A 23,698-nucleotide genomic window follows, 5' to 3' on the forward strand; every position below is an offset into this window, starting at 1 on the left:
ATGTTTCTCTCTCATCGATGTTTCTAACTCTCTATCCCTCTCCCTTCCTCTCTGTAAAAAATCAATAAAATATATTTTTAAAAAAAGAAAGAAAGAAAAAAGAAATCAATTACAAGCACAACTTACCTCTGTGTAAGTCGGAATGGAGATCATCCTTAATACAGACAGAACTGAGGGACCCCAAAGGGTCACAGTCACAGGGATGGCAAGGGTTGTCCTCGTACGGAGACACCTGAAAGGTAGGGGTTGTCCTGGATTATTTTACTATAAATAATAGCAATAATATCAACAATAATATCAATGACAAAGTAACAATTTTTTATCCAGGATGTGACTAGCACAATGATTTGTGTATCCGAGAGGTGCAGGTCTCAGGAAGATAAGGTGAACTCAAGCTAGAAAGCTCAATCAGCTTTTTGATGGTGACAGCAGCTGGATTCATTAGCAGCGTCATCCTTTCCCTTTATCACTACAACCCACTGCCCTCCCCCGCCCCCTGCTGACTCTCAGAGTCATAGATAAGCATCACTTACATGTGCATCAGGTCACCTATGACCAGACCACCACAGTGATTCATGACACAACTACATTTCAAGTCAATTGAGGATCAACTGGGCACTTCCTATGGGCAAGATACTGGTACAGCTGCTTTAGTTACTGGCTGACTCTTTGCATTGACAGTATTATAAAACTCTGAGATTACATAGCCAAGGGGTCCCCAAATTCAAGTTGAAGAACAATAAGTGGACATCCTAATCTGAGCAAATAAACAGGACTGATAGAGTAGGAAATCTGTATCTGAAAAACACTACTGAGTATAAAAGAAATATTACAAAAGGAAATGAGTCTCCAAGACTGATGCTGACACTTGGGGAAGTCTCCTTTCCACTTTAAGAAGACAATGAAGCCCAGCTATGGAAAAAAAAAAATCTTACCTTGTGTGGTCTATAATATCCATCGATACAGGTTTCACAATTGATTCCCATGGTATTCTGCAGGCAATTTATGCAAACCCCTCCTCCTTTGTACTGTCCAGCAATATTCAAACTTTTCTTCTGATTTGCAACACTTTCATCATAGTAGCAGTCTTTCGCTTTATTGTGGCAATTACATTCTAGAAGAATATTTTAGTATTTATATATATATAATATACACATATATATTCCTATATAAGTTTCTATGACTATAAATTAACTGAAAACTACAGAATAAATATTTTTGATAGCATATGGGCAATCTTATGCATAGCAATTGGAAATAGCTACCATAATTACAAATGTGCACTGTCATTTGACCCATCAATCTATCTCCTGGGATTATATCTTGCAGAAGTCCTTTCACATTTCTCAATGACATATACAGGGGTAACCATGCACCATTGCTTATGTTAACAAAAGACTGGTAATAATCCAAATTAATAAAGGATACGCTCATCTCTGGGAAGGAGAATCTTAGATAAAATAACAAATCCATAAACATAAATTCAGGTTTCAATAAATAGTCTAAATTTTATAAAAGTAACCTACAGATTTGGGAACTACTTAATTACCTAAAAGGAAATTATGTATTCATTACAAATATTGTTAAGTTGCCATAAACTTAAGCACATTAAGAAGGGAACAATGTTTACATTTTTCCAGTTCTCAGAGGACTTACCTTCACACATGTTACCCGAAGAAATGGTCCCAGGCCTCCAGGGCTGCTGGTGGTACCCAGGACAACACCTGCTGCAGCTCTCCCCACAGGTGTTATGCTCACATTGACACCGTAGTTTCTAGACAACAGGGGTACAAAATGGCACCTGAAAACTTACCTGTATATTTTTCTTAAATTTATTTTAAAAGAAGTGTCTCACAGTCAAATACATAGCAAGACTTTAGAATTGAGGATAGATGACTATACCAAAGCAAACTTTATATTTAAGAGCAAAATATACATACATGAGTGGGTTATAAAGAGAAAGTGAAGAGGAATAAAGCAAAACTAAAATATGGGTTAATTAACAAAAGTTTTTCAAAAAAGAGACATTGACTTTAAGGGTTCGAAATCTCCTATTAATAAGTTTTTTGAGGTTCATCTACATATTTTCAGCATCAATAAGAGAATAATCCTATTTAAGAGTTAAATTAATACAACGATTGGAAAAGAAATCAGAAGTGACTTCATGCAAGTTTAAAATAAGAAGAGAGATATCATCTTATTCACTGAGTATTAGCTAAAATAGATCAACTTTATCTTGATTTTAGTGCCACAAAAAATGGAAGAGGGAGAATATGGAAGGAGGGGAATCCTCCTTTTAAAATAATATAAACATAATTTATAACTGCACATGCTTTTTGCTTGCCTCTTTCAGAGAGAAGAGCTTCAAATTTCATAAGGTCACTGAATGGTACAGTTTTAAATGATTAAAATGGTAAATTCTATGTTATGTATATTTTATGACAAAATGGTATTAATTAGAAATATATTCTCCAAAGAAAGCAAAATAAAATTGTTGAAAAAATTGAAAGTTTATGGTGACCTAACAACAACAACAACAAAAAATGAAACCAATTAAATTATCAGAAAATCTTTTTATACCTTCAGCATTTGCCTTGAATAAAAAAGCACAATGCAAACATTACAGCTATAACTTCTACTTTGATGTTTTAGCAAAATGAAATACTGGAACTCACTTTTGTAGTTTCATCCCATGGGCAGCTACTGGCATGGCCATAACAAATACACATTCCTCCAACAGAAATGTCTTTTATTGAATAGTAATACTAAGGAAAAAAAGTTACAAACAAAAATTAAAACCCATTAATTGCACTGAAAAGTAAAAGGCAGTATTCCAACAAATATCCCAGTTGTTATTGATAATCTGAAGATAATTAGACATATATTTAAAAATACATCATGCACGAAGAATTTTTGTGTGCATTAAAATATATGATGTTCAATTAACTCATCAACAGAAACCAAAGAAGTTTAAGAGAATTTCTCAACTTGGTTGAATCTTAAACCAAGGCAGTCATTCAAAAGTCACACTACTGCCCTAGCTGGTTTGGCTCAGTGAATAGACCCTGCAGACTGAAGGGTGTCCCGTTGGGTTCCGGTCAAGGGCCCATGCCTGGATTTCGGGGCTCAACCCCCAGTAGGGGGCGTGCAGGAGGCAGCTGATTAATGATTCTCTCTCATCATTGATGTTTCTGTCTCTCTCTTCCTCCCCTTTCCGCTCTGAAATCAATAAAAATATATTAAAAAAAAAAACACAAAAAAAACCACACACTACTGAAAACCCTAAAAAATATTGTTAAATCGAATATAGCACTATATAAAAAGTATAATATCTCATAACCAAGTAGGATTTATCCCATAAACAGTTAATTTGATACACAAAAATCAGTAAGTATAAATCACCTGGTTTAAAGGTGGAATTTTAACAAAGCATATATAATGATCCTCAATAAAATAAGAAAAAGGCCAACCTAGGAGGAAAAGGCCAACCAAAAAGAGTATATTTCTTTTAAACCAGATAAACTTCACAATGGTCAGGAGCTCTACCATGGACTTACTCGTCTTGTCACGATAGGATCGAGGTCCTTCAGGTCGCGATGGCTGAGGGTCATCAGATCTGCGTTGAGGGTTCGAATGCGTTGTAAGCGCAGACGGATGTATCGTGCAGAAGTAAATTCCAACAACTTGGGGGAAAGATCATCAGCACTGGGTCTCCCGTTGATTAGTGATGTATGAATCTAAAGGCATCAAAGTAAACAAATACCAGTTTTATGCATGCAAAAATATAGTCCTGGCTGTTTAATTTCAGGCCAAACTCTTTACAGATACTATCTAAAATCAAACCAAACAACTAGGTTTTTGCAGAAATCTAGCATTTGTTAACTACTTGTGAACATCATGGGCACAATAAGTCTTTAATTAATTTGAAGTTATCTAGTCCAGGTCTCAGAGATTGCTGGAAATCTTTTATCAGGGGCACCTCCCCAGTGTGCTGAGGGTATGGTAACATGTATCAGGAGGCTACGACTTCTCTGAAACAAATTCTAGATGCCGTGCATAGACCTGGGAGGGTGAGAGAAAGTGCCAGGAAGTTTTGTAATCCCCACTCTCTTCAAGAATCTCTGCCCTGCCATGCAGGGTCTGCTGCAGGGTTCCTGCTGTGCAGGGCACTTAGGAGAGCTTTTGCAGCTTCATTTCACCAGCCAGGTGCTAGGAAACAGTGGCTGGTTTGGGTTACACTCTGACTTTAATAAAGTGTGTACAGTCCAGGTGTGCTGAGCACCGAGCTGAAATACCACACCAGCCATCTCCAATCCTCAACACCACTGAAGAAAAAGAGACCTTCATGGAGAAAATCGAGAACTGTATCTTTTAGAGGCATTTTAGCTCTCTCTTTAACATTTCACCAAATGTTCTTGCCCTGGTAATATGGGCAAGATGCTCTGAGAAGGATCTGATGTAATAGTTAAGTCAGAGCAACAACTGAGAAATCTCTTTGAAGGAAAGAAATCAATGAGGTGAAATGTACTGCGTATGAAATTAATCATCAGTCAACACTAGTCAATGATGTTAAGTACATCTAGACAGTTCCAGTAAAGTTCTTTGTAATCTTTACTAAGAGAGATTCATTTTGAGTGTTTCCTGTTAGCTCTTGTGATGGCTATGTTAACATTCGAGGTGCGGGTGGGGGAATCCTGGTGTGGAACAGATATGACCGCAGTGGGCACAGTACCTCTCCATGCTCCAGTGGCACCAGCCTAGAATAATACGAGGTGCAGATCACTTCGTCATCCGCCCTGTATGTGGGCGGCCCCCGTCTTGGGGTTATATTGTAACGAGTCAAACACTCCGTGTCACTAACTGCATAATACTGCCAGGGACTGAACTTGGTGCCATCCAGGGAACGCTCCAAAATCCAGTTTCCGGGTCGAGGGGCATTAGCAGCTTTGATGATGACATAGGCGACCTGAAAGACCTGGAAGAAAGACACTGAAAAATCTCAGTTAAGAAGCAGTGGCTCAAAAACCAAAGTTCTCTTGAGAGAACTGTTAAGCGATGATTGCCAACATCTCTAATGCTTAGGAGAATAGCTGCTTATGAGGGAGTATTAGTCAGAAATGTGACTTATGAATATTCTCCTGTAAACGCAAAAAATACAAATCAATTTGCATTATCATTAGTAGTGTTAATAATAATAGTGCTTGCTTTCTTGTTCCCAATATCTTTCTCCATCTGCATTCTGAAGGATAATAATTGTATTATGTTACATTAATAGTAGTGTTAAATATATTTTTCATAGTTATTTGGGGATAACACATCTGAATATGAGGAAAAAAAGTCAGTTCACGGCACATGTGTCCATTAGAATGGCTAACCTTGAAAGCACACAATACCAAATACTGGCGAGGACGTAAAGCAACAGGAACTCCCATTCATTGCTGGTGGGAATGCAAAATGGTACGGCCACTTCGGAAGACAATTTGGTAGTTTCTTACAAAGCTAAACATAGTCTTACCATACAACCCAGGAGTTTCACTCCTTGGTATTTACCCAAATGAATCAAAAACTTCCATAAGTGAACAAATAAACAAAGTTTGATACATTCAAACAATGAAATATTCAGAGATAAAAAGAAATGAGCTCTCATACAACAAAAGGATGCAGAAGAACTTAAAATGCATATTGCTGAGTGCAAGCAGCCAATCTGAAAAGGCTACATACTGTATAATCCCAACCATATGACATTCTGGAAAAGGTAAAACTATACAGACAGTAAAAAGATCAGTAATTGCCAAGGGTTAGTGGGGAGAGGGGAATGAATACAGAGAGCACAGGGCAGTGAAACAGTATGATACTGAAAAGGTGGACACATGTCACTATCTACTTGTCAAAACCCGTAGAATGTAGAACACAAAGAGTGAACCCTCATGTAAATTCTGGACTTAGCTGATAATGATATAATAACATGGGCTCATCAATTGGGCCAATATTCCACACTAACAGAAAATGTGAATGGGGGAACAGACGGAGAGGAGTGAGGGGGAATATGGGAACCTGTACTTCATGCTCATTTTACTGTAAACCTAAAAGTGCTATAAAAATAGTAAGGCCTATTAATTTAAAAATTAAAAATTAGAGAATAGAAGAGAAGCAAACAGAGAAAAGGGGATTTAGATGACAACTAACAGCCTGAGGAAACGAGCCAGACAAACCTTGGATTTAGAAGGGACCGTTAAGATATCTAGCCATAATTCACAACCAGGCCCTGTTGGAGCACTTGCCGTGTCAGGAAATTCACTTGTTCCTGAGATGGTTCTTTCGTTTTATGAAAACTTCCCGTTAGATTATCTGTTCTTGCATTGATTCAGGGTGCCCCATAAATTCTATGCTCTGGGGCTACAGAAAAGATGCTGACTCCACTTTCATGCAATTGTCCTTCAAACATTTGAATGTAACTATCATATATCACCTCTAGAATGCAAAGTTTTCAGCATCAACATTCGATTTCCTCATTTAATCAGGCCCCATTGCCTAGTCATAATGCTGTGGAAACCATCTTATTTTGAAACATGGTTCTGTATAATGAATTGAATACAAAACTTCTAATTCTCTGAATTGGGAAGCACATGGTGAAAATATTATGTCCCTTGTTTTAGTAACTCCGCCTTAGCAAGAATTCACTTTTGTGATAGTAAACTGGCATTAGTAAATCAAGTTTGGTTTTCACACTGATGCCCAAACTCACTGAAGGGAGAACTCCCTCATCTTTAGTCATCCCTGTCCAATGGCTTTGTCAATATTTTCATCATAAAAGTAAAACTCTATGAGCATGCAGGCTATGATTGTTCACACTGTCAAATAGGTTAAACCAGACTTTACAAGATGGAGGTACCAAGTGGGACAGTGGGGTGACAGCTCATTTGAGAGGGACAGAAGACAAAGTCACTTACAAGTAAAATGAAACATATTTGCCTTCATTTTTTGTTTCACATTTGCAAATGGAAAGAACGAAGTGTTTACCTCATGCCTGCTAAGAGCTCTATGTGCACCATCTCACTTAGTCCCAGCAACCTCATGAGTTTCCAATGCTTCTTCCTACTTCATATATTTTGAAAATGATGTACAGAGATGTTAAAAGACAGATTACTGAGTTGCAGTTACCAATAAGAAATAGATGGTCACTCTCCAGTCTTAGCCACCACACATATTCCAAAGAACTGTCCCCAAATGTCCACACACACCACACCTAAGGTTACTGAAGTTTCTTTTTGTCATACCAGAAAAAAAATGGCTCCTCCATTCACCCTTCCCTGGGGCACTGGGCACTGGCAGTTGTTCCAGCTAACGCTGCAGTTTCTGCATGGCAGCCCGGGAAACACAGCCCAGAGGGAAGAAGGGTATGCAAGAAACAACAGTGAACCCTGGCTAATGTTTATGTAACCTGACTGTCCAGGGACAATGCTAAGTGCTTTATGAGAATCGTTGGCTATTCTTGGAGCTACATTCATCTTATAAAGGATGTATTGTTATTTCTTCCACTTTACAGATGAGGAAACCGAGGCATAGAAAGATTAAGTAATCTTCCCAGGATCTCACAGATACTAAAATGTACACCACAGATACTGGACACAGACCACTATGCCATACTTCTATGGATTGCAAAGAAAAAGGAGAATGAAATCCCACGTTGAGGCAACTGGTGAGAATTAACCGTGTTTTGATCCTACTACTTCAACCAGAAGAAAATATTTCAATACCATGTTCTCACACTTTCATCAAACCCTTGTCAGCTTTTATATGAATTGCTTAGTCATATGTATCGAAATGATACCAAACAGAAGAAAAAACATAGTGGAAAAACTTTAGGACAATCTATCAAGGAGGAATGGTTTAACTCTGATCAACTATGAAGCTGGGCATTGTTCTCACAATCTCTGTTATTCTCTAATTCCCCGGATTGCAGACCAGGAAACAAGCCAAGAAAGGGACTGTGAGCTGTAAATCTGCAAAAGAGGAAAAGGATGCTATGAAGCATCTAAACACAATTTGTCATCTCTTAAGCCACATTACTGGCTGAACTGTGTTTCCCAAATTTATATGCTAAAGTGCTACCTCCTGGTACTTAAGTGTGGCTATATCTGAAAATAGTCTTTAAGGAGGTAATTAAGGTTAAATGAGGGTGGGACCTAATCCAATATGACTAGTGTCTTTATAAGAAGAACTGACACCACAGGCCAAGGGAGACTCTGTGAGGATACAGCGAGAAGGTGGCCATCTGCACGCCAATGAGAGGCACCAGAAGAAATCAACCTACCAATATCTTGATCTTGGACTTCCAGATTCCAAAACTATGAGTAAAAAAAAAAATCTGCTCTTTAGGCAGCCCTAGAAAGTAATAGAAGCTCTAATTCACCAATTGTGTATTGACAAACATATATATTAAAAAGTGAGGGATGCTCTGCTAATGTATAGAATTTCAAATCGTTGCTCAAATGAAATCCATGATATTTCTGTTGCTCTTTTTTTTTTTTTCGCATGGTTGACTAAACTGCCTTTTTCCTTGATACAAGTTTGGCTGGACACAAACTGATGACACAGGGTTTTCACTGAATTCAGAGTCACTTCAGCCTTGCCAAACCTGCACTGTTTTCCACCGAGAGGGCTTTGTTAATGATCACTGAAATGCACATGAACAGTGTCACAGAAATAAAGTAAACACAGATCAAACACCAGTTTCTACAGAGGAATCCAGACAGGAATTTTCATGTGGGCCTCAATCTTAACTTAGATACATTAAATCCACCTCAGGCACAGAGATCTGAAAGAAACAGATAGCTTACTTGTTCAACATCAGAGGTTAGTTTCAGATGCACGTGGGGAAACAAGTCTCTCCCCTCCAGGGAGAGTGCGGCTGCTGCCTGCGGCTGAACAATAAAGATTTAATTAAAAAAAAAAAGAAATAGATGGTCACTCTCCAGTTTTAGCCACCACACATATTCCAAAGAACTGTCCCCAAATGTCCACACACACCACACCTAAGGTTACTGAAGTTTCTTTTTGTCATACCAGAAAAAAAATGGCTCCTCCATTCACCCTTCCCTGGGGCACTGGGCACTGGCAGTTGTTCCAGCTAACGCTGCAGTTTCTGCATGGCAGCCCGGGAAACACAGCCCAGAGGGAAGAAGGGTATGCAAGAAACAACAGTGAACCCTGGCTAATGTTTATGTAACCTGACTGTCCAGGGACAATGCTAAGTGCTTTATGAGAATCGTTGGCTATTCTTGGAGCTACATTCGTCTTATAAAGGACGTATTGTTATTTCTTCCACTTTACAGATTAGGAAACTGAGGCATAGAAAGATTAAGTAATCTTCCCAGGATCTCACAGATACTAAAATGTACACCACAGATACTGAACACAGACCACTATGCCATACTTCTATGGATTGCAAAGAAAAAGGAGAATGAAATCCCACGTTGAGGCAACTGGTGAGAACTAACCGTGTTTTGATCCTACTACTTCAACCAGAAGAAAATATTTCAATACCATGTTCTCACACTTTCATCAAACCCTTGTCAGCTTTTATATGAATTGCTTAGTCATATGTATCGAAATGATACCAAACAGAAGAAAAAACATAGTGGAAAAACTTTAGGACAATCTATCAAGGAGGAATGGTTTAACTCTGATCAACTATGAAGCTGGGCATTGTTCTCACAATCTCTGTTATTCTCTAATTCCCCGGATTGCAGACCAGGAAACAAGCCAAGAAAGGGACTGTGAGCTGTAAATCTGCAAAAGAGGAAAAGGATGCTATGAAGCATCTAAACACAATTTGTCATCTCTTAAGCCACATTACTGGCTGAACTGTGTTTCCCAAATTTATATGCTAAAGTGCTACCTCCTGGTACTTAAGTGTGGCTATATCTGAAAATAGTCTTTAAGGAGGTAATTAAGGTTAAATGAGGGTGGGACCTAATACAATATGACTAGTGTCTTTATAAGAAGAAAAGAACTGACACCACAGGCCAAGGGAGACCCTGTGAGGATACAGCGAGAAGGTGGCCATCTGCACGCCCCAATATGACTAGTGTCTTTATAAGAAGAACTGACACCACAGGCCAAGGGAGACTCTGTGAGGATACAGCGAGAAGGTGGCCATCTGCACGCCAACGAGAGGCACCAAAAGAAATCAACCTACCAATATCTTGATCTTGGACTTCCAGATTCCAAAACTATGAGTAAAAAAAATTCTGCTCTTTAGACAGCCCTAGAAAGTAATAGAAGCTCTAATTCACCAATTGTGTATTGACAAACATATATATTAAAAAGTGAGGGATGCTCTGCTAATGTATAGAATTTCAAATCGTTGCTCAAATGAAATCCATGATATTTCTGTTGCTCTTTTTTTTTTTTTCGCATGGTTGACTAAACTGCCTTTTTCCTTGATACAAGTTTGGCTGGACACAAACTGATGACACAGGGTTTTCACTGAATTCAGAGTCACTTCAGCCTTGCCAAACCTGCACTGTTTTCCACCGAGAGGGCTTTGTTAATGATCACTGAAATGCACATGAACAGTGTCACAGAAATAAAGTAAACACAGATCAAACACCAGTTTCTACAGAGGAATCCAGACAGGAATTTTCATGTGGGCCTCAATCTTAACTTAGATACATTAAATCCACCTCAGGCACAGAGATCTGAAAGAAACAGATAGCTTACTTGTTCAACATCAGAGGTTAGTTTCAGATGCACGTGGGGAAACAAGTCTCTCCCCTCCAGGGAGAGTGCGGCTGCTGCCTGCGGGACCTCTGCTTGTGATCTGCAGGGGGCCCGGATATGAGGACTCCCCTTTAGAAATTCTCCATACAGCACTTATCTGCCTCTGTGGCAGCAACCAAACAATGGATGGAAGAATGGTTTCTCTCTTACAGGATGAAAATGAACTTTTCTCAGACAAAAGGGATTTAGGTTAAGAGTCAAATTACATTAAAAAGAGTTAAATGTATCTGAAAAGTAATATTGCTCAATTATCCCTATGAAAGTGGTGAATTTGTGCTTTGTAAGCTTTATATTTCATGACGTTATTAGAAACTATAATTCAAAATGATCATTTGACTTAATATGTTTTACTCCAAAATAAAGAAGCAATTATTTACTAGAAGGCTAATTACCCATGGCAGATATGAAGCACTTAAGGCTTTACAGAGTATTGATCACTAAAATAGCTAATCAATTGATAATAATGTGAAATAGCAACAACAACTAGCCAGAATAAGAAAAATTGGAGGCTTAGAAGTTTACTTGGCATGTTGGGATATGTGCAAAACACATTTTAGGTAAATCTTTTCTGGGCAACTACCTTAAAATGTCATTTCTATTATATTTTTGTTGGCTGTTTTACTGTTATCTCCTCAGATTAGGGCCTGTATACAAAATTAACAAACAAAAGAAAATAGTTTCATGAATGAGAAGAGAATCATGAAATAATATAGATTTTATTTTTCTTTAAACTTGGTGCTGTCATTAAAAGTGCAAAATGAACATGGCAAAGTGCATTCTCTTTTTCTCTCTTTATTTCCTTCTTGCTTTTTCTTTTTTTTTTCTTTCTTTTTTCTTTTTTGGTGGGGGGCGTGGGGGGACTGGCTACCAGTAGTGATAAATTTAGATCACGTAGGTTTCTTTCCTTAAAAGTCTTAAGATGTGTGTCTCAGAGTATCAAGGAATGCTCACTTTGGAACCAAGCTCAGAGACGTCGAATAGATACGGAAGAAAAGCCAGAATAAGAAAAATTATCTCCAGCAAATGGAGGGCACAGAGATACGAAGCCACCTAAAAGTAAACAGTAACCTCTAACCAGTGATCTGAAGATGGGATAGGGATGTTGAAAACACCTGTCAGAGTAGCTCTGTTCTTCATCATCCGGAAAAGCTATTTCACAAAGAGCCCACCAGGAAGCTGTCCCAGGTCCATGTGCCATTGCTCCCATTTAAGGATGAGGAGTAGCAGTATTTCAAAGGTAAATGTCAACCACTTTAAGAAGTTAAAACTGCAAAGTCAGAGGTTGGTTTCCATTCCTCGTCTCAATGTATTTCTCCATGTAACTGTTCCCAATGCTCATTTCACCAGGTGTTCTGGAATGGTTTTGCTAAATTTGGTGGGATTAGTGGGAACACCTGTACTTCAAAAGCATAAGAAGCAAGTTATCAGATGCCCTTTGCAGGGATCTTTACTTTTTCCCCACCTTGTCAGTGCCATGCAACAGCCTAGCCCAGTGGTTCTCAACCTTCTGGCCCTTTAAATACAGTTCCTCAAGTTGTGACCCAACCATAAAATTATTTTCGTTGGTACTTCATAACTGTAATGTTGCTACTGTTACGAATCATAATGTAAATATCTGATATGCAGGATGGTCTTAGGTGACCCCTGTGAAACCAAAAAAGGGTCATTCCACAGGTTGAGAACCACTGGCCTAGCCCCTAATGAGATCAACCATCTTGTGAAATGTAGTTACAGGCCATTCCAGTACCCAAGACACACAAAGAGAGCCCTTCCCATCCCCTGACTCGTAACTACCACCTCAGCCAGAGCTAACCAGTTTTCACCTATGAATATCTTAGCATTTGAAATTACCTTAGACTTTCCCCAAAATGCAGTGTCCAATTTGTTCATGTTGCAGCAGATGTGCCAATAACTAGCATCCCTTCTCCCCACTTCTGACTGTGGAAGAGGACTCAAAAATCTTCTATGGAAATTGAAGAAAGTGAGCAATATTCCAGCAAAATTGGAGGTTGTAACTCACAAGGGTGGCTGCAGAGGCACTCTACCTCTTGTGTTCCCCACTTCTGACTGTGGAAGAGGACTCAAAAATCTGCTATGGAAATTGAAGAAAGAAGTGAGCAATATTCCAGCAAAATTGGAGGTTGTAGCTCACAAGGGTGGCTGCAGAGGCACTCTACCTCTTGTGTCACAGGCTGAGCAGACATGTGCAAACCTGCTTGGTGGCCTTGTCCTGAGGGTCAGGAACCTGTGTGTCCAGTAAGTGAAGAGCAGAGAAGTGGCCCTAGAGAAGCAGGGTCTGCTCTTCCCCTGGGGAGGAGAGGAGGGATGGGCAGAGAAGCAGAGGAGTTACTCTCAGAGAAGCACCCCACTGGGGCACGAGATTCATTCCATAAACATCGACCGTAGCAGGTATTACAAATACAACAGCGAAGTGGAGGGCATGGTCAATATGGGCTGGATGACCTACCGGGAAAGAGAGAGGTTGCCCAAGTCTTCATGGGGAAGGACAGGTGTTGAAGGTGTCTGGGTATGGCCAGCTAAGTCTGGGGAAGGTCTGAGGCAACTCTGAAAAGAGGGGAAGACTGCATAGGAGACGTCTAGGTAAAGACAATAAAAGGGCAGAGGGACAGGGAACAAAGACCCCCTGGTACCAGATCGAGTTGCCATCTAGAACCTGCAGGAGGCCTGGTTGGTTTGAGTATAGCAAGCGGGACGGAGGCTGGTGAGGGTGCAGGTCTTTGGACCATGGTAAAGCTTTTAGATCATTAGAGAACTTTTAAACCAAGAATTATGAGGTCACCAGGGATGAAAAGATCATGGAAATTGGACGTTGGTGCTGGGAAATCATGAGAGATGTTGGTGTTGACATAGTAAGAACCAAGACTAAAATAGAGGGGGGGAAAGTGAGTGGGTCTTAAAGAGTTATCTAAATGTTCAAATGTGAGTGAGAAAGAAAACACAGAGACCAAGCAGGGCGTTCCAACTTCAGCCAGACCCTCTTCCCATCTCAGGAAGACAGGACAGGCCTCTCCCACGAGGCCACAGAGCCCACACTCCCCCTTTCTTTCCTCAGTCCCAGAGAATTTCTGGCTGAAAACTTTTGAAAACTCAACTTCCTTTCACTTTATCTCCTAGTCTTCACTTTGACCTCTCATGCCCCAGTACACCCAGCAATGGTGAGGACCTTACAGTCTAACATCCCTTTTTCTCATCCTTTATCATGAGAAAACACAGTGTCATCACAGCGATGAAAGTAAAAGGCACTCCTAATCATTAAACCTCGAAAATCCAACTGGCGATACAATCTGAAAAAGCTGTGCAAATCTGTGCTTGACTAACTCCATTAAACACTAACCTGTTAGTTATACATTTACAACACCTAGAAACAATGTGTGTCTTTCCTTTGGTCATTAAATCCAGCTGAATCTTTTATACTGTTAGCATTACAGACTAGAAAGCATATTTTTTTTGTAAGACTTTACTCTTTATGTGGAACTATGGTCTATATCTTATTTGAAGATTCTAATTATTCTTTAGATATATCTGCTTTCAATGAGCATCTATGATTTGTCAGGCATCAAACTGACAAGTCATGGCATTTAAAGCTTATTAAAAAGATAATATATAAAGAATGATCTTATATAGAAAGACCTTTGTTTATGTAAAAAGACAATGGAGGGAATGTAAAATGGGATAGCCATTGTGAAAAAACTGCATGGTGGTTCCTCAAAACAATTAAACATAGGATTCCCATAGGAGCCAGCAATTTCACTTCTGGGTATATACCCAAAAGATTGAAAGCAAGGACTCAAACAGATATTTGTACACCAATATCTATAGCAGCACTATTCACAATAACCCAAAAGATGGAAACAACCCAAATATCTGTCCATGGATAAATGGCTAAACAAGCTGTGGGATATCCATACATTGGAGTATTTCTCAGCCTTAAAAAGGAACGAAATCCTACTATATCCCATAATATGGGTAAACTTGAATTATATTATGCTAAGTAAAATAAGCCAGTCACAAAAGGACAAATACTGCATGATTTCATTTATATGAGTTACTTACAGAAGTCAAGTTCATAGAGGTAGAAAGTAGAATGGTGGTTGCCAGGGCTGGTGGGAGAGGAATATGGGAAGTTAATGTTCAATGGGTGCAGTGTTTCAGTTTGGGAAGATGAAATAGTTCTGGAGATTGAAGGTAGTGATGGTTGCACAACAATATGAATATACTTAATGCCACAGCGCTGTACACTTAAAATGTTTGAAATGATAAATTTTATGCTACGTATATTTTGTCACAAGAAAAAATGTGAAAATAGGGAGAATAGTGAATGGTATGAAGACTCAACTTTTGTTGGAAGATGGAGATTTCTAAATAGAATGTGGGTAGGAATGTGGTATTTTCAGTCAGGGACTAACTTTGGAGAAGCCAACTAAACCATCTGGAGGTCAAGCAGATAGCTCAGAGGGAACCTTTGAAAGCTAATCTTTCCCATGACCCTATTTCTGTCATGTTGTTACTAAGCTCTGATAAGGCATGATGATGCTTCAAAAATATCATGAGGATTAAAAAAAAAAGACTGACAATTCTTACAATCACCTTCTAAATCAGAGCCCCAAACCATCAGGGTTTGAAAATGAAAAGAGGCCCTGACCGAAGAGCCATAGTTCAAACAGAATGTTTCCTCCTTGGTGCCATGTCCTAAACAGTGGGCAGCTGGCCTCGGGAAGCCCCACTTCTTGCCTGGCCCCGTGTATAAGTCTGGTATAAAGTTATAAATGATCCCAAATGGTGGCCATCTCAATGGAGGCCTATTAAATGGTTATTTCACTAGTTTTCTTGTGCTTCTATCATATGAAGAACAGAGGTAAATATCCTTTGATTACATGCCATAAAATACTAGAGAAAACAGAATATTTTAAATTATATTTTAAATTTAAATTTGCCCTGTCTAGGTGGCTCAGTTGGTTGGAGCATCGTCCCATACACCAAAAGGTTGCAAGTTCAATTCCTGGTCAGGGCACATACTTGGGTTGTGGGTTCAATCCCTTATCAGGGTGTGTATGGGAGGCAACCAATCGATGTTTCTCTCTCACATAGATATTTCTATCTCTCTCTCTAAAAAATCAACAAAAACAGGTCTGCTGGTGAGGATTAAAAACAAAAAACAAAAAAACCCTCACAATTCTTAAAATCACCTCCATTAAAATCACCATATTTAATGGAGGAAAAAATTCATAGAAACTATTGAAACTGCACTAGTCACTTTATGATTTACTTTGTAAAAAAATGATGAATAATAGCCTATATTTTATCAAAAAATATTACAGAGTGGATATAGGGAACTCTCTATACTTTCCATTCAATTTTTCTATAAATCTAAAACTTCTCTACAAAATAAAGTCTATTAATTTAAAAAATAACAAAACAAAAAAGCTATTTCCACATAGTCTAATAGTTGTCCATTAATCTAATAAAGCTTTAACCACCCAGTTGGCTAATGAGTGGTTCTAAGACTCCACCAGATTTCTCAGGCTATCTTGGTTTGGACAGCTGTGGTTCCCAGCTAATTATCTGCAGGCTTTAATTTGATCTCACAGCTTCTCTGGGCTTCATTTCCGTACCTTATGGTGCATAAAGGGCAGGATAGAGCGAGTCAGCGCTCTCCAAGTATCTGCACAAATTTCAAAGGGACCATTGGTCTGAGGAAATGCATTGGCATAAACAGGCGGCTGTCCTAGTCACTAAAGAGGTTCTACTTTATCGTGATTTTGGCAGCTCTGTCCTCTCATCAAGACTGATGCTGACAGAATTAGACTTTCAGAACCACTCACCCCTCATTCCTCCAAAAGAAGAAGTGATAGCCAATTAGTGAACTTTTAATTTCTTACAATCTATAAAATTATAAAACAAAATTTAATGTTTTCCATGATTCAGGCTTAAAATGAGAAACCCAAAGGGTGCTCTGTGTACATTATTTTCACTGCATTATTTACAATGAATAATGTGAAAAATATGTGTGTGTGTGTGTGTGTGTGTGTGTGTGTGTGTGTGTGTTTTCTTTGGATTTCTCACATCATTAGTATGGAATAATGATTAGGAAACATGTATACAATTCACAAACCTCATATAAGGTATTACTATTAGATTTTTAGTCACTTTCCCCAAGTACAATAGTTATTCTCCTGATAACTGACACATCTCAAAATATTTAGTTAATTCAATTTTTGTCTCTTTTGTTATAATATGACTTGAAAATTCTGTCCTGCTATTCAAATATCTAAAACCATGTTACAAAGTAATATAACTGCCTCAGTAGAGATTAATAATCATGGCATAATTTATACATGTGAAGATAATAAACAAGAACAAACACTGTTTAAGCATCTGAATTCAACCCAGTGATCCAAAATATATAAACAACATGGTAACATAATGTAACTAATATTTATTATACCTGAATAAATGATTTACTGACTGAATGAATTAATGAATTATCTGCTATTCAATTGGCACAGAACTAAAAACGAAAGAAAATTTTAATCTCCATATTGCTGAGGGTTTTGGTTGTGAGACACACATTTTCACTTATGTTAGTGAGTATATAAATTGAACAATACAAGGGGGCTAAAGTAGGTTAACAACAATAATAAATAATATAATAATTAATAAATTAATAATACACTAATAAACTCTGCTCCATGTACTGACAACTGTAAACCTACTTCTGTCAGCCCCTGTATGTTTTTCTAATTCACCAACCTGTTTTCTTTTTTTAAAGAAAAAAATATTTTTATTGATTTCAGAGAGGAAGAGAGAAGGAGAGAGAGAAACAACAATGATGAGAATCATTGATTGGATGCCTCCTGCACGACCCTACTGTGGATCAAGCCACAACCCAGGTATGTGCCCTGACCGGGAATTGAACCCCGGACCCTTCAGTCCCCAGGCCGATGCTCTACCCACTGAGCCAAACCAGCTCGGGCTATTTTTATTTATTGATTGATTAATTTGAGAGAGAGAAACACCGACTTGTAGTTCCACTTATTTACTCACTCATTGGTTGATTCTTGCTCTAATCTACTGAGCTTCCTGGCCAGGGCCTGTGGCAGCTTTATTTATAAAAGGCAAAAAAAAAACTGTAGCAACTATTGGGTAAATAAGTTCTAGAGCTATAATGCTCAATACACTCAATAATTCTGTATTAGAAACTTCAAAGAGGTTAAGAGACTAGACCTTAATTATTCTGAACACAAAAAAGAAATGATAATCACTTGACATGATAGAGATGTTAGCTAGTGCTACTGTAGTAATTATATTGTAATATTTATAAATGCATCAAACCAACAAATTGTACATTATAAACTTATACAACATTACATGGCAATTATATTTCAATAAGAAAATAAATACAATAGGCACTGAAAAAAGAACTAAAATAACCTAAACAACCTAACAAGGGCATGGATAAACAAATTTTGATATATTCATGAGGTGAAATACTACTCAGAAATAAAAATAAAACACCAATAAAATTAACAATGCTTGATTCTCATAGGCATAATGCTAAGAGAAAGAAGTCAGACACAAAAAAATACATCATTTTATTCCATTTATATGCTGTTAAATAACAGGCAAAGCTAATCTAAACTGAAAAAAATATTCAGAACAGTAGTTCATCTTGCAAAGGAGAACATTCTGGAGCTGTGAAAATGTTCTGTATCCTGACAAGGCTGTGGTTTCCACCTATCTGTATGTATCAAAACTCATCCAACTATACCTTTAAGATGCATGCATTTCACTGTATGTAAATTGTATCTCAATGAAAAGGAAAAATAAAAGAAACATTTATTACAGGACTGGGTGAACTATTTTAGCTCCACAAACGTGCCTTTCCCATGCTGCTCTCTCCTGTGCTCCTTCCTCATTCCCTGCTCCCTTCCTTTGAGTTCTTCCTTTGGGTTGTCTTCCTGCCCACTAAGCTGCCCCTCTTATATATGTTCTCCTTCCATGAGTTCTCAACCCCTGCACATCCTACAGCCCAAGACTGAGCAGTCTGTGTACTTGCCCATTTCCCCCACGAGACCAAAGCCCCTGAGGGCCAGGGTCAGCCCTAGATGACAACTGAAGTGACAGTGATAAAAACCAACATATAGCCCCTGGCCAGTGTGGCTTAGTTGGCTGGAGTGTTGTCCCTTGCACCTGAAGGTCACAGGTTCTATTGCAGAAAACAACCAAGTGATGTGTCTCACATCAATTTCTCAATCTCAATCTCTCTCTCTCCCCTCCTCTCTCTCCCCCTCTCCCTCTCCCTCTCCCTCTCCCTATCCCTATCCCTATCCCTATCCCTATCCCTATCCCTATCCCTATCCCTATCCCTCTTCCTCCCTTCCTCCCTCTCTGGAATCAAAAGAAATAAAATAAACAAAAATTTTAAAAAAACAACCCAACATACATAAGGAACATATGTGTACTTTTTCTGTAGTAAGGGCCTTCCTTGGATGTCATTGCTGTCTTGTTCATCAATGAATCCTGCAGAGATCATGAATTATTAATATATTTAGTGCTCTCAGATATGTTGGAATGCATCAAAAGGTAATTCCTGGTTGTTAGAATTGCAAATGATTTTTTAAAAAACATTTTCCTTATATTTTTCTGTATTTTTAAAAGGTTTTACTTTTATATCAGAACAAAGGAATTTTCTGTATAGAAAAAAGGTCAACTGAAGGCATTAAAAACAAAGAGCTTTTGAGGTATAGCTGAGCTACTTTGTTTTTTTATTTATTAAAGCTTTCTTTTTAAAGATGAAGGTTGTTACAATTTGAGTAGATTACTAAGTAAAAAGCACACAAGAAAAGCAAATGCTGGAATGAATTCCAACAGTACTGTAATTATCAAAGAAATATTTCTTTGGAAATTACAACTTATCTTTTTTTTTTAGCTTTAATATAACAGGAAGAAATAATTATTTCAGAATGGACCTCCCCTTCTTTCCATAAATACACAAAAAAGCTTTATTTTGAAGCCAAAACAGTCGGGGATCTGAAAGTATATTTTTACAGAATCTGGAAAACGATTTTCCCTAATTCACCAGAATTCTTTCCAAGGCCCAGTCTAAGAAGAACTGATGAGTAAGATATACCGTAATAGTATGGCCATTCAAAACAAAAAGAGGGGGGGGAAAAGCGGGGGGAAAGTTTGGTAAACTAAATTTTGTTAAATGGAGAAATGGTTTGGCAAACCACCATTGATAATACACAAGTGATAAGGTTTAAAAATAAAGCTTGTCAAGAAATGAAACTCCATATAGTTCTTAAAGCCTGGCCTCAGTTACTTTCATTTATTCAGCTCACTTGTCATTAACATCGAACAAATGAAGGTACAATATCTGTATCCCCATCTCTGGTCCCCATTTGATCCTATAGCTCTGTCACCTACAGGTGTGGCACCTGGAAGATAAGCTGGAGGAGGCTGCCAGGAGAGACCTTTGCAAAGTAAGAGGCAGTGGTAGCTTTAGGGCTCAGATTCTTTACCCCCCTCCCGGGGACAGCCAGGGTTGCTTCATGTTTCCTCCGTGTGAATCTCTGCTGACTTCAGTGACTGGGTGGCCCATAGAGCACAGGGGAAGTGGCCTGTGTGACCCTGGAGGCCAACTCTACAGAGGACACAACTTCTGCCTCTTTCTCTGGAACGTTCATGCCGGAGCCCTGAACTGTCTTAGAACCAACCTACCTTAATGCCGCCATGCTGTGAGGAGGCCAGCGGCCCACATGGAGGGCCACGCAGAGCAATCCTGGGACCACATGAAGAGCGAGCCTGACCAGCCCCCAGCTGCCCAAGCACCCTCCCCTGCTGCCAGGACACCCTCTCCAGCTTCACCACTGCCCCCACCCCGATCTCCCCCAGCACCCCTTCCCAGCTGCTCCATCTCCAGCCACCAGGGACTGCAGCCTTAGACACGCCCACTCAATCAAGTCTTTCCTAAAATCTTGACCCACAGAAACCTAGATAGATATAAAATGAATGTTGTTGTTTTAAGCCATAAAGGTCTGCAGTGATTTCTTACACAGAAACAAACAACTGGAAGAGAAGCTGTGTATGAGAAAATAAAATGAGATCATTAAAATGTGAAATAGCAGAGAACAGGACAAAGTAGAAAAAAAATGTCTTAGTGTTGATTACTTCCAAATTGTAACGAAGAGCTTAAGATTTCTTCTAATCTATTCATTTTGCCAAACAAATTCAAGAAAACTTAGTATTTTAAATTGGTTGAGACTAGTATACAGTAATAGAAAACTGAAAGGGAATCGTTTTAAATAAGCATGAGTGCACAGTAGGAGGAATTTCTACCCGTTTCCAGGAAGGGTCTCTGCCTGACCTTTTTAAAGAAACAGCCAAGACTCATTTGTAATGAGAAGCTCCAATTTACATGCAATTCTTGTTCTAAAAAGCTTTCAAGATTTTCAGTCTTAAAAAATGTGCCTATTCTTTTCTTATTTACCCTGTCATTGTGCTTAGCAAACACTCTCTATTGGATAGTACAATAATAAACCTCAATCTAGTGCTGGTCAATTTTTCAGAAATTTTTGGGGAAAAAACAACAGACATTCAAATTAATGAGGTTTTATAAAACCCAGCAAACAAGCAGCTCTTGTCTAGGGGTTTGCATAAAACAAAGGCCCCTCTGTGATTATGTTCCCACAACAAAGTGCTACTTCCTAATTAAACCTACACAGAAAACAAAGCCGTTCTTCAAAAGGCAGCTTTATTTTCAATGCCTTAGGAAACGTTTCCTTTTTTATGAAATATATTTAGTCTTCTAAAGGAACATTACAAATTTTCACTCACAAATCTGACCACTCCTAGTAAAATTTTCACCCAGGTTTAAACCTTTTTTTAAAGGAGAATGCAAAACACTGATTCATTTTCCTGTTTCTTGGCCAAAAACACATTAGGTAGCACCCAGATCTACTAGAAACAGCACACGCATGAACAAGTGTTAAAACTCTGCCTCAGTGGAGGGGGAAAGGACCCTTTGAGCCACAATGCAACCTGGGCAAAGAGAATAAGCAGAGGGGCTTGGGAAGAATCTGAACACTCCCAAATCAGGAGGAAATTGTAAGAGCTCCTGCCGTTTTTCCCATAAAATCATAATTCAAGGGGAAACAGTGATAGGAAACCAAGAATAAATGAGGTGGGATTGTCACATAGTATAGAAGGAACCAGGGGTCCTGATTTTCAATCCGAGCTTAGTACACATATATAGATTCTACATGCTATACATAGGTTATATACTACATATAATTCTAAAACACTATATTAGTAAATTCTACATTATTCTAAATTCTATAACACTACATTCTATATACTACACATAATCTATATACTATATACAGATTTACATATATACATTATATTTACATATTTGTATATAATATATAGATTCCTATACAATACAGGCAATCAACATTCCTTTTGAAAGGAATAATCAAAATAAAAAACTAATCACAAACTTAAAATATGAACCTTAAAATTGATATGTATTCACTTCATTACTTCACTGGCATACATATGAGAGCGATCTTTTTTTCACCCATAGCAGAAAAAAAAAAGCAAAATGTCTGGCATGGGAATTCTTATGCAAATCATGGGTAAGCCATATAGAAGAATATTGATGCAACTTTAATTATATTGGGAAATGCTCCTGCTCTGAAGTTAAATAAAACATCAGGACATAAGCATGTATGACATAATTCTCAGCCTAAGGGATTGTATCACCCAGTGATGCAGACAGAACCCAGGCCCTTGAAGCTCAGTAAGTCCTTACCCTTGAGCAAGTTCCTTAGCTCTCTGTTTTAGTTTTTGTCATTTGTCAAAAGGAGATCATAATAGAACCAAATTCATAGGGTGAATATGACGATTCAATGACATAACACCCATCAGGTGCTGAGCACAAGGTCTGGCCCACATTAAGCATGCAAGAAATGATACCGCAGCATCACTGAATGCACAGAAAAGCATGCAAACGTCTAAAAGTAAAATGCTGATATTATCAGGGGTTGCTTCAGAGTGAAGGGAAAGGATCATAAGTTTTTCTACCTCTTTACACTTATTGTACCTTCTATGTATTTTTCTACAATTATCTCATTTTACTTTTCTAACATGACAAAAAAAATAGAATTGACTTATGAATTTACTTTCTCAAAATCTGCTTAATTGCACTTCTTGCCTAACCCTATTAGCTAACCTCTATTAGATTATAGGAAGGTCTTGTTTAAAGATTTTCTTGGTGAAAGCTGAAGATCTCCGGGACATCTCAGTCATCTGTGGATTACAAACATGACAGGGAGAAAGGAAACGTTTGCTTAGCATGAGGAATTTGTCAGGTGCTCGACCAGGAGCGGCCCTCCTTCTTAATGCTACAGCATTCTATTTGTAAACGAGGAAAACATAGCACCCACTACACTTTATACATCTCCCCCACACCGTACAACCCAAAACAATAATAAATACGTACATGCATACATAAATAGAACTGCTAACACTTTTTCTCCACCACCACAGTCCTTCTTAAAGTCACAATTCCAAGGTGTCACCCTATGGCAGGCTCTCAGCTAAGATCCAAGGACACCTAGTCTGTCAATGCATCAGAAGGCAGTCCATGATTCCACCACAAGAATTCTGAATTTTGCATCTTCATCCCAAGGTTTATCTAAAAACTTAATATGAGCATATTCAAGAATCACAATTCCGTGTCACCCTATGGCAGGCTCTCAGCTAAGATCCAAGGACACCTAGTCTGTCAATGCATCAGAAGGCAGTCCATGATTCCTCCACAAGAATTCTGAATTTTGCATCTTCATCCCAAGGTTTATCTAAAAACTTAATATGAGCATATTCAAGA

General features: G+C 38.4%; 1 protein-coding gene across 1 annotated transcript in view; it reads right to left on the minus strand.

Moving 5' to 3' along the window:
• The window catches only part of LAMA1 (laminin, alpha 1), a gene marked incomplete at its 3' end in the record, with an annotated part of 154,155 nt that overhangs the window by 71,932 nt on the left and 58,525 nt on the right, over positions 1-23,698 (minus strand). Inside the window, exons 5-10 of the mRNA XM_014540244.1 lie at positions 4,733-4,975; positions 3,558-3,737; positions 2,676-2,765; positions 1,657-1,774; positions 936-1,114; positions 127-232 (exon numbers count right to left, since the gene is read on the minus strand). Of these exons, the coding sequence (XP_014395730.1) occupies positions 127-232; positions 936-1,114; positions 1,657-1,774; positions 2,676-2,765; positions 3,558-3,737; positions 4,733-4,975 (916 nt within the window). The remainder of the gene's footprint in view (positions 1-126; positions 233-935; positions 1,115-1,656; positions 1,775-2,675; positions 2,766-3,557; positions 3,738-4,732; positions 4,976-23,698) is intronic.

The sequence above is a fragment of the Myotis brandtii genome, unplaced genomic scaffold (genome assembly GCF_000412655.1).
Source record: "Myotis brandtii unplaced genomic scaffold, ASM41265v1 scaffold240, whole genome shotgun sequence".
NCBI classification, from domain to species: Eukaryota; Metazoa; Chordata; class Mammalia; order Chiroptera; family Vespertilionidae; genus Myotis; species Myotis brandtii.